The 12,853-nt window shown below is 38.5% G+C and overlaps 1 protein-coding gene across 6 annotated transcripts in view; it reads right to left on the bottom strand.

The window, feature by feature from the left end:
• The window catches only part of ATRN (attractin), a 133,475-nt gene that overhangs the window by 83,981 nt on the left and 36,641 nt on the right, over positions 1 to 12,853 (bottom strand). For 4 of the 6 annotated variants that reach the window (XM_045528988.1, XM_045528989.1, XM_045528986.1 and 1 more), the window contains exons 2-5: positions 12,711 to 12,794; positions 9,077 to 9,190; positions 2,789 to 2,917; positions 939 to 1,144 (exon numbers count right to left, since the gene is read on the bottom strand). In XM_045528988.1, the coding sequence (XP_045384944.1) occupies positions 939 to 1,144; positions 2,789 to 2,917; positions 9,077 to 9,190; positions 12,711 to 12,794 (533 nt within the window). Of the gene's footprint in view, positions 1 to 938; positions 1,145 to 2,788; positions 2,918 to 5,933; positions 5,964 to 9,076; positions 9,191 to 12,710; positions 12,795 to 12,853 lie in introns of those variants that run through there. The other 2 variants (XM_045528990.1, XM_045528991.1) reach the window with 2 other exon arrangements.

Genomic DNA, 12,853 nt, shown 5'->3' with positions numbered 1-12,853 from the left:
AAAACCTATGCACATTCTCCCATATACTTTAAATCTCTAAACTACTTATGAAACCTAATACAATGTAAATGCTATGTAAATAGCTGTTATGCCATATTGTTTTTTATTTGTATTGTTTTTTACTGTGTTTTTCTCCAAAATATTTTTGATCTGCAGTTGTATGAACATGGAACCTGCAGGTGCACAACCCACAGATACAGAGGGCCAACTGTAGTGATTAGATCTGGGAGTAATAATACAAACTATTCATCTTCTGGTAAATCAAGAAACAAACAGATGCAAGAGACAGACTCCATTCTTGGGAGGTTTGGCCTCTGCCACAGTATTTGCATGGTAATAGATACTCAAAATACTTCAATGATTAACTGCTCAATGTTGGTCAAAACCAAAAAACTAGAGAACTTAACCAAATTTCTTCCAAAATAAAAAGTTTTTGAGGAAGGGCTAAGCATATAACAAAAATCACTAAATCAATAATAGCTATTACCTCCCACCCCTCCTTAAAGAATTCCCTAAAGCTTCTTTAAAAATCTGTTTCTGTAGATAATGCCATTAGCTAACTGCATTGGGATTTAATGTATAACTGACTCTAATTTTTTCCCAACTTAGAGAACACTTCTGAGGAAATACCATTCTTGTCAACTCTTTTCCCGCCTCCCAGACTGGTTCTCTGCTATGTCCTCCTATGGCTGAGAACAAGTTCTCCAACTTCCATGAATGGGTTGCAAAGAATGTCCTACCCCTTCAATTTCACAACCACATGTGTGAAATTAAAAGATTCTAAGAAGCTGGACAAAGGGATGTGAACGCTTAAATATTACCTAATATTTGATTAACACAAATTATATAGTTGCTAAGGATAAGGTCAATCTACAATTTATTAAATTGGGAACATTTTGTAAAATTGAAAGAAAAATAAAAATGAAAGAAGCTCCTACCCTGCCACTCTGAGAAGCAAGAACATCCTCTGACATCACTTGAAGTGCAGATGCCTCGATGAGGAAAACCACAGTTACTTGCACAGTGAGGAATGTCACATGCTTCACCATTCCAGTTTTCAGAACATTCACACTCGACAGTGTTGCTGGTATTACTGATCTTACATTCTCCTCGGCCTGAGCAATTATTCGGACACATGTCAAAACTATAAAAACGGTGTGGAAAATTAAGTTAACATAAAGCAACACTTCAATTAAGTTAGCAGAACTTCCTCCTAAACAAGGTTTAAGAATCTCACTGTCTCCTCAATTTATTCACAAGCATAATTGCAGTACACCATTCAGCCTAAATGAGTTCACTCACCACTGCATAGCTAGGGTACAAATAATGAAACAAATCAACCCTGCTGCATTCTCACAACAAAAGGATAAAAATAAGTAACTCATAAAGTCAAAGAAATTACCAGGAGGAAGAAGATGTATGCAATATTGTCCAGACTTAGCTCCTCAAGGGTGGAATGACTATGCTAGTCTTCTTGGTAGTCGGCTAAGAATGAGCATTACAACACTGCCAAATTCATGTTTGCAAGTTTGGGGAGGAAAAGAATAAAACTAACTGCCAGCAATACACTATCACCTTCATGGTATCTATCCCTTTCTATAGTCTCTGAAAATTTGTAGAATTGAAGATTATTGCCCAGATTGGTGTTTTTAAAATTTCTTAGTAACTTTATCTACTCATTTCAGATGGACAAAGAAGGGCCAGCTTAAGGATTTAACTATAATGTGTTTCCTAATAACATAAACCTAACTTAAGATAATTGTATTGGCCAGGCGCAGTGGCTCACACCTGTAATCCTACTACTCTGAGAGGTGAGAGGATGGCTTAAGCTCAGGAGTTCTAGACCAGTCTGAGCAAAAGTGAGACCCCATCTCTACTAAAAATAGAAAAAATTAGCTGGGCGTGGTGGCATGAGCCTGTAGTCCCAGCTTTCCCAGGCTGAGGCAAGAGGATCACTTGAGCCAAGGAATTTGAGGTTGTTGTGAGCTAGGCTGACACCATGGTACTCCAGCCCAGGCAACGGAGACTCTGTCTCAAAAAAAATAAGTAATTGTATTGACAGCACTTTGAAACGACACTTTAGATTTTAAAAGGGGATGATAAATGGCCTATCAAGGTACTTTGAGAGTATAGATTCCTTCTACTACTGAGTACATGGCAACTATTAATATTTGTTGAATTGTACTCAGCAAACCCTAACCTCCCATGTTTTTATTCATTAGACAGCGGCCCCCAACCTTTTTGGCACCAGGGACCAGTTTCATGGACTCATGGAAGACAATTTTTCCACAGATGGGGGGGTGAGGGGAGAAGGCAGAGCTCAGGCGGTGATGCAAGCGATGGGGAGCAGCAGTAAATAGGGATGAAGCTTCCAGCCGCTCACCTCCTGCTGTGCGCCCCAGCCAGTTTCATGGAAGACAATTTTTCTGGGGGGAAGGGGAGGGGGGAGTCTCTGCAGTATCAGTCTGCAGCCCCGGGGCCGGGGACCACCACAGCATTAGCAGGAAAATCTCCCTGTCTTCCAGGAAAAGCTCAACAGCAGCAACACCCATGTTGAAACTGTGGCACCACCACTTACTTTGACAATTTACGTAACACTTTCCCACCAGTTTCCTCAATTATATAAAATGAAAAGAAAAACAGTCCCCATGCCTCACTGAGTTTTTAGAACTTTAAATAAGAAAATCCATGCAAACTGTCTAGCACAATGCCTGGCACATTATTATTGCTAAAACAAAATACATAGTCATTTGAATAAAATCACAAATACTAGACTTAAATATCTTACTTGTAAGTGATATTAAATCCAGTTAAATTATAAGCAGCATCGCTAAAAAAATGCAGCAGGGCATAACCCGATGTGGCAACAACCTCAGGGACAGTCTCGTTGCCATCTCTCTCAGGAACAATGAGGCCACTGAAACAAAAACACACTTCTTATAGAGGGAAGTACAATCACAGACATGTCCAACTGCGGTAGACACAAATTAAAAACTGGAATTCATCCTTACAATTTTAATACATCCAGGAAGAGGAGCAAATTCCTGTGATAAATACAGAGTGCTACCCCATTAGTTCTGGATCTAGTTAGTTCTGGATCCCATCTGAATCTTTAATTAGGCTTCCTTTATTCTGAGTTGTATTTCTAATGACATTTGAAATCAATTGCCCTGTTCAGTTTTTCAAAAAAACTTTTTATAACGCTCCTTTGAAAAACTAAGTAAACCTCCACAATCATATAAAAGAACTTTTATGAGATGATGAATGCCAAATATATACTAATGAAATACATGGAATATTTTATATTAAATATATTTATATAAAAATATAAATAAAGAAGCTAAATCAACACCTATAACTCCAACACCATTAGTGTTCTGATGCATTTTCTTGGCCTTGTTGATATCATTTATGTTTTATATTCTATTTTATAAATAATATATTATAAGCATTTCCTATATAACTCCCTAGACCTCACTCTGAGCCCAGCAGATAACAGATTCTAAGTGTTTGTTGGGTGCCTGGTAAGGAAAGAATTACTGAGTCAAAGGGTCTAAATGATGGCTTTGAGACTCTTCATGTATAATACCAACTTCCTTCCCAGAAGAGATATGCTGACATGAAACGCCATCAACACAGAATGAAAGGGTCCATCCCACCTCACCCTGCAAACAACAATCAATCCTATTTTAGTTTTGCTAATTTAATAAATGAAAAGTGATTTTTTTTAAGTTGTGGTCTTGAGAGATTATACTCTTGAGGTTAATCATTTTTCTTATGTTTACTTGCCGCTTGCACTTCTTTATATGCTTGTGACTTTTGCCCCACACTGATTCACCACCACTACATTTAGTAAAAGCCTAGATCCTTTCCGGGACCTATATAATTTGCTCCACACACACAACCCCACCCAATGAACCATTTCCTACTGCTGTCCCCCTTTCTCTGGGTCAACCCGGCCCCCTTGCTTTCCTAGAGCACACACCAGGTAAACTCCTCAAGGCCTCAAGGCCTAAGACAATCTTAAATGCTCATTTGCTCTGACCTACCAATTCTATTTCTTTGTAGAAGAAATACTTGCTTATGTACTCAATGACAAATATATAAGAATTCTAACTGCAGCATTATTAGATGGCAATAGGTTGGAAACCACCTAAATGCTCACCCACTAGGAGCTGGCTGAATGAGTCTGCAGGACTAACACGGAGCTCCTCAGGCATTCTGATGCGGGTGGGGAGCAATCTGCAAAACAAGGAGCCTAGTATATGCGTACATTTACACATTTACATGTACTTATGTAAGTGCCTATAAAAATGACTGGAAGAGTGCATAAGCAGGCAATGAAGATAAGGAGGGAATGGGACTTTTATTTAATTTTTAATATGAAGACAGAACTCTAGGAACTCTAAGATTCTGAAGGTGCTCCAGGGCCTACAAAACAGTCACACATCTTCTACTATGTATTCAACTAACAAATGTTTACTAAGCACTTACTACATGTGAGGCACTGCTCTAAGTACCAGGAATACAATAGTGGAAAAGACTATATTCCTGCTCTCATGGAGTTTATAAGAAACAACAAATAAGCCCAGATACAACTCCACAGGCAAGTGTGTGCATAAATAATGCCAGGCAGATAAATGCTATGAAGGGAAACAGCAGAGGAAAAGAGAAGGGAGTACTTTAGAAAGGGTAGTTGAGGAAGGCTTCTTGGAAGACGTACCATTGAATCAGAGACCTAAATGAAGGGTTCAACCATTATCGTGCTTTCACTAGTTATATAATATATACCAGAATCCCCTGAAATGCTGAAGGGGTAAGTACTGGCAAGAGCAGGGCTGCCTAGAAACAGAAATATCAAAAGTAATCTGCCCCTAAGATACACTAGCACAGCAAAGGACTGAGGGCCTCTGTCACATGTGAGACACACTGCACTCTCTTGTTACCCTAGCATGAATTTCAGGAACAAGGAGACATGAGCATGTCACTGACATCTCTAAGCCTCAGTTTCCTCAAATGCACAATGAGAGAATTCCTGTCTACATTACAGTGATGTTGTGAGGATCAAACTGTCAAAGCACGTGGACTGCTTAAACAGTGCCTCACACTAGCAGGTGCATCGTTAGTGATGGCTGATGATATTCTTTATATGGTGGGGACAGACATTTAAGTGTGTAGGATGAATGACATTACCAACTACAACTGCATAATGCAGTGGCTAAGCACTGGATCAGTTTCCCCACCGTCAGAAGAGCATAGGTGCTCACTTCTTTTCACTTCAAAAACTTGAAATTGTGACAGCTTTGGAGTGTGTTGATTTCTCTCAGCACGAAAATAAAACTGGTTTATGACAAAAATAAACTTGTGTAGAACAAATGAATACAAACATAACCTCACCCAGCATACAAAGGTAATGAGAAGTGTGTGGGTGAGGAAGAGATGCTGCAGGCGCACTCTTCAGCTGTCACCCTGAACTGTCTCCCACCTCCCTACTGCTGCCCCTAGGCAGACTAATAAATGCAGGCATAGCTTAGGTTGCAAGCAGTTGTTCAACTTGAGCAAATCAAGAACTGCCTGCCTTCGTGTTGCTCATAATCTTGTGTTTTAAACACAGACCACTATTGTACAGAATCATTTTGAAAAATCACTGAACGATTTTCTTAATAGACCTGAAATTCAGCATAATTGCCCCAGGCAAACATGGCTCTCTGAACATACCTGGGGCATAACCTGACTTTATCAACTACACTGTGTAAGTTGACTAGTAATCCTCAGTTTGACATACCTACCTTCTTGCAAGACTACAAGGACAAGGGCAGAGAGACGTGGAAAGTGAGGCAGATTCCTAAAGTCAGGGCCAGGGGGTGGGGCCAGGCAGGGTCTACACTTCTGACTAGCGAAGGAGGGTCAAAGAACATGAGAGAGGTGCCTACCTGTGAGTAGCTTCTCTAAGTATGCCACGGTCTGACCGTGGTTTCAGATGGGCGATGGGTAGACTGACCCAATCCCTGCTTTCAAAAGGCTTCCTCTGTATCATCACAGTCTAACAATTGCCTCATCAATATATGACTTCCTTAAAAAACAAACAAACAAACAAAAAACTCTAAAAGGAATAACGTCCTTTTGAAGAATGTTCTCAGGGAGGAAAACCACTCCCCCTACTCCATCACCTCTGCATCCCCTACCAACAAATCCTAGGGGAGTGCCTGCTCCATGAAGGCGCTCCCCCATACGTGCATCTGTTAAATGCACGGCAAAATCATAATGTTGTAGAGCTGGAAGAGTCTTAAAAGATAAATGACTCCAGGGGTTCTCACATGTGTCTAGTAATGGAACTGTGTTTGTTAAATAAATTTTATTCAGAAGTTCAATATATACAAGATAAATGTGATCTACCAGTTTAGAATCAAACTAAACTTTAGAGTTTGCAATATACCCAGAAAGAACACAGACTGATCTAACACCGTACACATCACCTTCATTTTCGGTTTTAGAAGCTGAGGTCTAGAGCTCTTAAATGACCTATTCAAGTTCACACAGAGACTTGGGCAGAAACCGATTAAAAGTCCATGTCTTCTGAATCCTGTTTGATTCTTCTTTCCTTGACTGTTACTGGCCCTAGCTGAACTATCTCTGCCACCAGGCTCTCTCCATTTGGACCCTCAGCACATTACCACTGGGTTGGTGCCTCGATCCAAAATTCTCCTGGCCCAACAGCACTTCTCCACAAACCACCTTGTGGCAGTGCCCTTATGGCCTAAGACAGTGGTTTTCAAATTGTTCTGCACATCAGTGCTTTAGGGGTTTTGTATTTCAGGTAAATTTCAATTTGTACATATTTTCTTATCATAATTTTAGAAAATTCACAAATATGTCATAAATTTTAGTAAGATCAATGCATTAATTTATACTGTCAGTTAACTAACTTTTCAACAGAAACTTAAGAGTTCCTCTATCTGTTTATACACTTTGGCTTCCATCAAAAGTCACTAATTAGAACAATTATAGCCTTCTGCTTGTTTTGCTGTTGCTGATGTGGAATTTACATGTCTGCTCAACAAATACATAGTCCAGGTGAACCGCAGGGTTATGTACAACCTGCTTGGCTCATGTTCTTACCAGAGCTACTGACAAGCTGATTCAAAATGCCTGGCATATAACAGGGGCTCCATGAATTCTGATTAATAAACACAGAAAACAAGTGAGTCCCCAGCAAGTACTCTCATAATAACAACATATACAGATAGTTTTCATGCTTGTGTTAAAGCTTAGGGTGCCTCTTGCTAAACATAAGTTATGTTTCAAATGCTAGCATAAAAATACACATGCCAACACTTGGCCAATGCTATTTTAAACATTTAGTATAGCCTAGCCACCCTGTTCTTTGGCCCCATACGTGAACCTTTAAAGCCCAGAAAATGGCCTTGTTTCTCAGTTCAAAGATATGTCAGAGAGACTTCTAAGCCAAAGGGGGTGGAGAAACACAAGAGGCACCTCAAGTCCCTGCTCTCCTGTCCCTTGGCTCCTTGTGTGCTGCTTACTCCCTGTTACCTCCCCTCACCCACATGGAACATCAACCAGAGTAGCCCCATGTGAGAAACACAAAAAAAATTTGTTGAACTGATTTCTTTTTAAAGTCAAAGAAATAAAATGTCTGAGGAAAGGAAATCTAGAAAGTCAGTTGCAGATGAAAAATTGACAACTATGGTTCCTAAGCAGATGTAGACTTTAGAAAAATATACAGTTATGCAATGTATGGTGACATTTCAGTCAACAATGGACTGCATATATGACGGTGGTTCCATAAGATTGTACTACTGTATTTTACTGTACCTTTTCTATGTTTAGATACACAAATACTTACCACTGTGTTACAACTGTCTACAGCATTCAGTATAGTAACATGCTGTACAAGTTTGTAGTCTAGGAGCAACAAGCTGTGCCATACAGCCTAGGTGTGTAGTAGGCTATGACACCTAGGTTTGTGTAAGTACTCTCTGTGTTTGCACAATGATGAAATTGCCTAATCATGAGTTTCTCAGAATGCACCCTCATCATTAAGTGACTCATGACTGTATTTTAAAATCTCCTATCCAATAAAAGGAAAAAATAGAGACAGTTTTGAATTCCCATGTGATCAAAAACTTAACAAACAACAAGGCTCCTTGCTGTTAATAAAAACTAAAATACCAAAATAATTCAGAATACCCTATATATTTGGTGTTGAATGGTTTTTGTTTAGCTAGTAAAGTATAATGTACTTACCGGAAGAAAAAAAAATCACAAGGCCAAGGTGAAAGGATTGTTTGAGACCAAGAGTTCAAGACCAGCCTGGGCAACATAGCAAGACCCCATCTCTTAAAAAAAAAAAATTAGCGGGGCATGGTGGCCCACTCCTGTGGTCCTAGCTATTCAGCAGGCTGAAGTGGGAGGATCACTTGAGCCCAGGAGTTCAAGGTTACAGTGAGCTATGATCATGCCACTGCACTCCAGTCTGGGCAATAGACCCAGATCCTGTCTCAAAGAAAAAAAAAGGAACTCACAATACATAACTGGTATGTTCCTCATTCTCTGCAGATAACCACTGTTCGTTTTATGTGTATTCTTCCAGAAAGTTTCCCTCACCCATGATAACACATATATGTAAATACACACACACACACATACACACCCCATTTGAATTCAACAAATAACTCCTAAAGGCCTATGCAATGAGAAAAACAGAAAAAAGATGGATAGAATTCCCAGTTTAAATTTTTCACAGATACATCATTCACTATATTACTCACAAAACATGTGAAAATCTAAACTTCACCACCACCATGAGGAGTAGGTGAACTTAGCACTATCACAATTTTACAGATCGGGAAACTGAAAAGAAAGGTCAAGTAATATGCCCAGAAACTTGCCCAGTAGCTACAGAAATCAAGTCAGGACTAGTACACAAGTACTGTTTCCATGAAATAAATGTGTTCAGTGATAATAAAGGTGAATCCAGTAAGAATGCAATCCAGGCGATACAATTAAATTTAGAAATCAAGGGATGATGAACTAGTACTTATATGACTGAGCTTACCTAAAGGCAGCAATTAGTGGTGCATAAATTGAGTCCCCATCATAAACGTATAAATGGTCCCAACTACACTCTGTAGCAAAATGATTGAAACGAAGTCTCATTATTCTATTTGGCCTGAAAAGAAGAAGAAAAGTAATTTATAGTAAAATAATCATCAAAACCAGCAAACATTTGAGAATATAAAAAGATTTTTTTTTAAAAAAGAATTTACAGGAAGAAAAGAAATTAATATATAAATAGTATTCCTTCATTTGTCAAAGATTTATTTAGTACTTACTATGTGCAGGAGACCACTAAACATGCAAATGGAAACAAAACAGATGTGATCCATGACTCTTTGGGCCTTACAGTCCATCCAGTGGCCATTCTTTAATAGCCTCTGGCCCAATTCATTAGCCCTTCCATTTCTGCACTTCCTTATTCAACTTAAGATTCCACACTACATCATTTCACAAACACACCCACCAAGTCTCTAAATTTGCCTGTCCCTCTGCCCCTTCATGGTACTAGCTGGCAAAAGCCCTGGTCTATAGGAAACCAGTTATCTGCTTTGACGAGATTGAATCCAAAAACAAACAAACAAACAAAAAAACTATGCTGTACTGGAGAAAGCCACACCATTGGGCAGACTAGTTCCAGCACTGGTCTCTGCTCACCAACTTCAAATGGCACTTTGATTCTGCCAACAGTTCTATACTAACTCTCTCTCTCTCCACAGCTGCTACTAACTCTCAATGACAATTTCAAAACATCCCGTCCCACCTCCCTCTTATGCTTAGCACCCAGACAAAAATCCCTAAAATTCCCATTTTTCAAAAAAGATAAACCCACCTACTCCCCTTCCATCTCTCAAATATTTAACATCTCCCTCTCATCTGGAACTTTGCCACCCACAATTAAATCTGCTTAAGTATAACATATTTTGCAAAACAACAATAAAACAAAAATGCCTCAAATCCCAACTCTCTCTACCAAAGACCTGCCCTAATAGAGTGAAACTCACAGAAGACTTTGCTTTTTCCATTGCCTCATAGCCCGCTCATCCCTTCACTCTCAAGCCCAAATACTCTACTCAAAAATCTCTGGGAATATCAATACCATTTGTACCCTGATGATGCCTAACTATATTGCTCCAGCTTAGACCTTTCCTCTGCTCCACACTGATTTATCTAACATCTCTAAGTCAACAACTAAACAAAAACATAAACAAATTAACTCAGGTGGTAATGAGTACTGTGAAGAAATGAAAGGAATGTGATACAGTAGCACAAGCTTACTGAGACGCCCCAGCAAGCTCTGGAGGTGATTAGAAGGACAAGGCAAGCCATGTGAAAAGCCTAGGGCACAACATTTCAGATAGAGGGAACAGCACGGTCTTAAGGGAGAAAGTTGATGTGTCCAAGCAACATGAAGAAAATTAGCACGCCTGAAACATAGCAGAGAAAACTGTAAAAGATGAGAGGTGGACAAGGGGCAAAAGCAAAAATCAGGAGGCCAAATTAAGGCTAATACAGGGGTCAAGGAAAGAGAGGATGGTGGTTCACAACAGTAGAGATGGTGGTAAAACGGAGTCTATAGACGGATTTGGGAGATAATCTAGAGGGAAAAGTGACAGAATTTACTGACAGGCTAAATGTGGGGAATAAGGAAAAGGGGGAAGAAAAATTTTTTGCTTAGGCTCAGGAGGAGCAACTGCTGAGAGCACATTAAGAGCAACAGTGAAAGGACATTAGATGGGAGTGAACTGACAGGAAGGGTAAGGGCAAGGGCAGACAACTTCTCAGGGCAGCAGTTCTCAAAATGTGGTCCACAGAATGCAGAGGGCCCTGGGTACCTTTTAGGGGGATCCAAGAGGTCAAAACTATATTCACAGTAATACTAAAATATCACGTGCGTTCATTGCTATGTTGGCATTTACTAACGGTGCAAGAGCAATGGTGGGTGAAACTGCTGGTGTCTTAACAACAAATCAAGGCAATAGCAGCAAACGGTACAAGTGATCACCGTTATCCTTCACCACCACCCACTCACAGAACAAAGAAAAAGATGCCAGTTTCATTTAAGGATATCTTTATTAAGCAGTAAAAACTATTAATTTGATTAAATCCTGATCCATGAGTAAACATCTTTTTAATATTATGTGTGACAAAATGAAAGCAAGCATAAAGCACTTCTGTCTAAAAAAGTACACTTTTCTCAAGGAAAACAACTTTCGAAATTGTTTTAAGTTATGAGCTGATCTAGCCACCCCTTTTTTCTTGGAACACCATTCACTATGTTTATTTGAAAAAATAATTGAGAAACTATGGTTATTCAGAGTTGGATATTTGGCAGACATTTTATTGAAAATGACCAAACCAAGCCTGTCACTTCAAACAAAACTGATGGTATTTGCTGCCGAAGATAAAATACAAGCACTTTCAGGTAGTAATTAGAGTTTTGGAAAATTTATATCTGCTACCCAAATACAACTTCCCAATACTTAGACCTCTGTAATGAGATTGATAGTGGTATTAACCAATGTGATTTTTAAATATTATATAATGAAATATATCAACATGTGGAAGATCTGAATAATTCAGTGAACCAATATTTTCCAAATTACCTATATATCATATTACAAAATCATGGATGGGCAAACAATCCATTCAAAGTGCAAGAAAACCAATGGATTTTGATGTAACAAGTCCCAAAAGTTCATTAATGTTGTTTCAGATTCCACACTGCAATTTTCTTGTCAAGTTTGGGCATAGTACCAAAGAAGACTATTCACAATTACTTAAAAGTACTGTACTATTAAAATCTCCTCCCTTTTCCTACTTATATTCAAGTTAGGACTCACTTTCCTTATAAACTTCAACCACAATAACATACTGCAACAAGGTGAATGCAGAAGAATGGTAATCCAGCTGCCTTCTATTAAGTCCAACTTTGAAGAGATTTGCAAAAATGTACAACAATGCCACTCTTCTCTCTAAAATTTTTTAATACAGGATTTTTTTTCATAAAAATATCATTTGTGCTAATATAGTAGGTTTATAATTATTACTTTTAAATGAATTAAGAAATACTATTTCTTGGTTTTAATTTCTAATATGGTAAACACAGACAGGTATAACCCACATAAACAAAAGTTATTTGGAATCCTCAAAGTTTAAGAGTGTAAAGAGGTCCTGAGAACAAAAAAGTTTGAGAAATACTGCTTTAAAGGCCTGTCATGAAAGGAGGGAGAAAAAGGCGGCACTAGCTGGGATGACACAGCAGGGTCCAGAGAAGGGGTCACTTTAGGCAGTAACAGTTATTCCAATTTTCCTAGCCACAATAAAAATAGGTACTTAGAAAAATGACATGGTATTGTAATTTCCTAATGCTTTGAACAAACCATTAAAAATACTTACTTTTTAAACTATTATAGTTGAAAATATACAAATTTCTGGTATGTACAATTCGTTTGCAGCATTAAATCAACACAAACCTTTTTTAAATTAACAGTGAAGATTAAGAAAAATAAGAAAATCAAATTTACTTGTTCAATGAAAAGTTATCCAAAAAGTATTTTAAGTATTTTATGCTACACTGGGCTCTATCCTGAAACAGACAAACAGACAAACTTAAGCCAGCCATTACTACTTACTGTCCTTCAATGAGCCACGTGCACTTTGTTTTGTATTTATAATTTCCAGGTCCATCTGTGACAAACCCAGAAGATCCAGTTAGTCTGTAATTTAAATTAAAAAGAAAAACCTTAAGTCCATCATATTAATTTCATATATTTTA

This window comes from Lemur catta, chromosome 17, assembly GCF_020740605.2.
Source record: "Lemur catta isolate mLemCat1 chromosome 17, mLemCat1.pri, whole genome shotgun sequence".
Taxonomy (NCBI): Eukaryota; Metazoa; Chordata; class Mammalia; order Primates; family Lemuridae; genus Lemur; species Lemur catta.
This window is presented reverse-complemented; position numbering and strand designations above follow the sequence as displayed.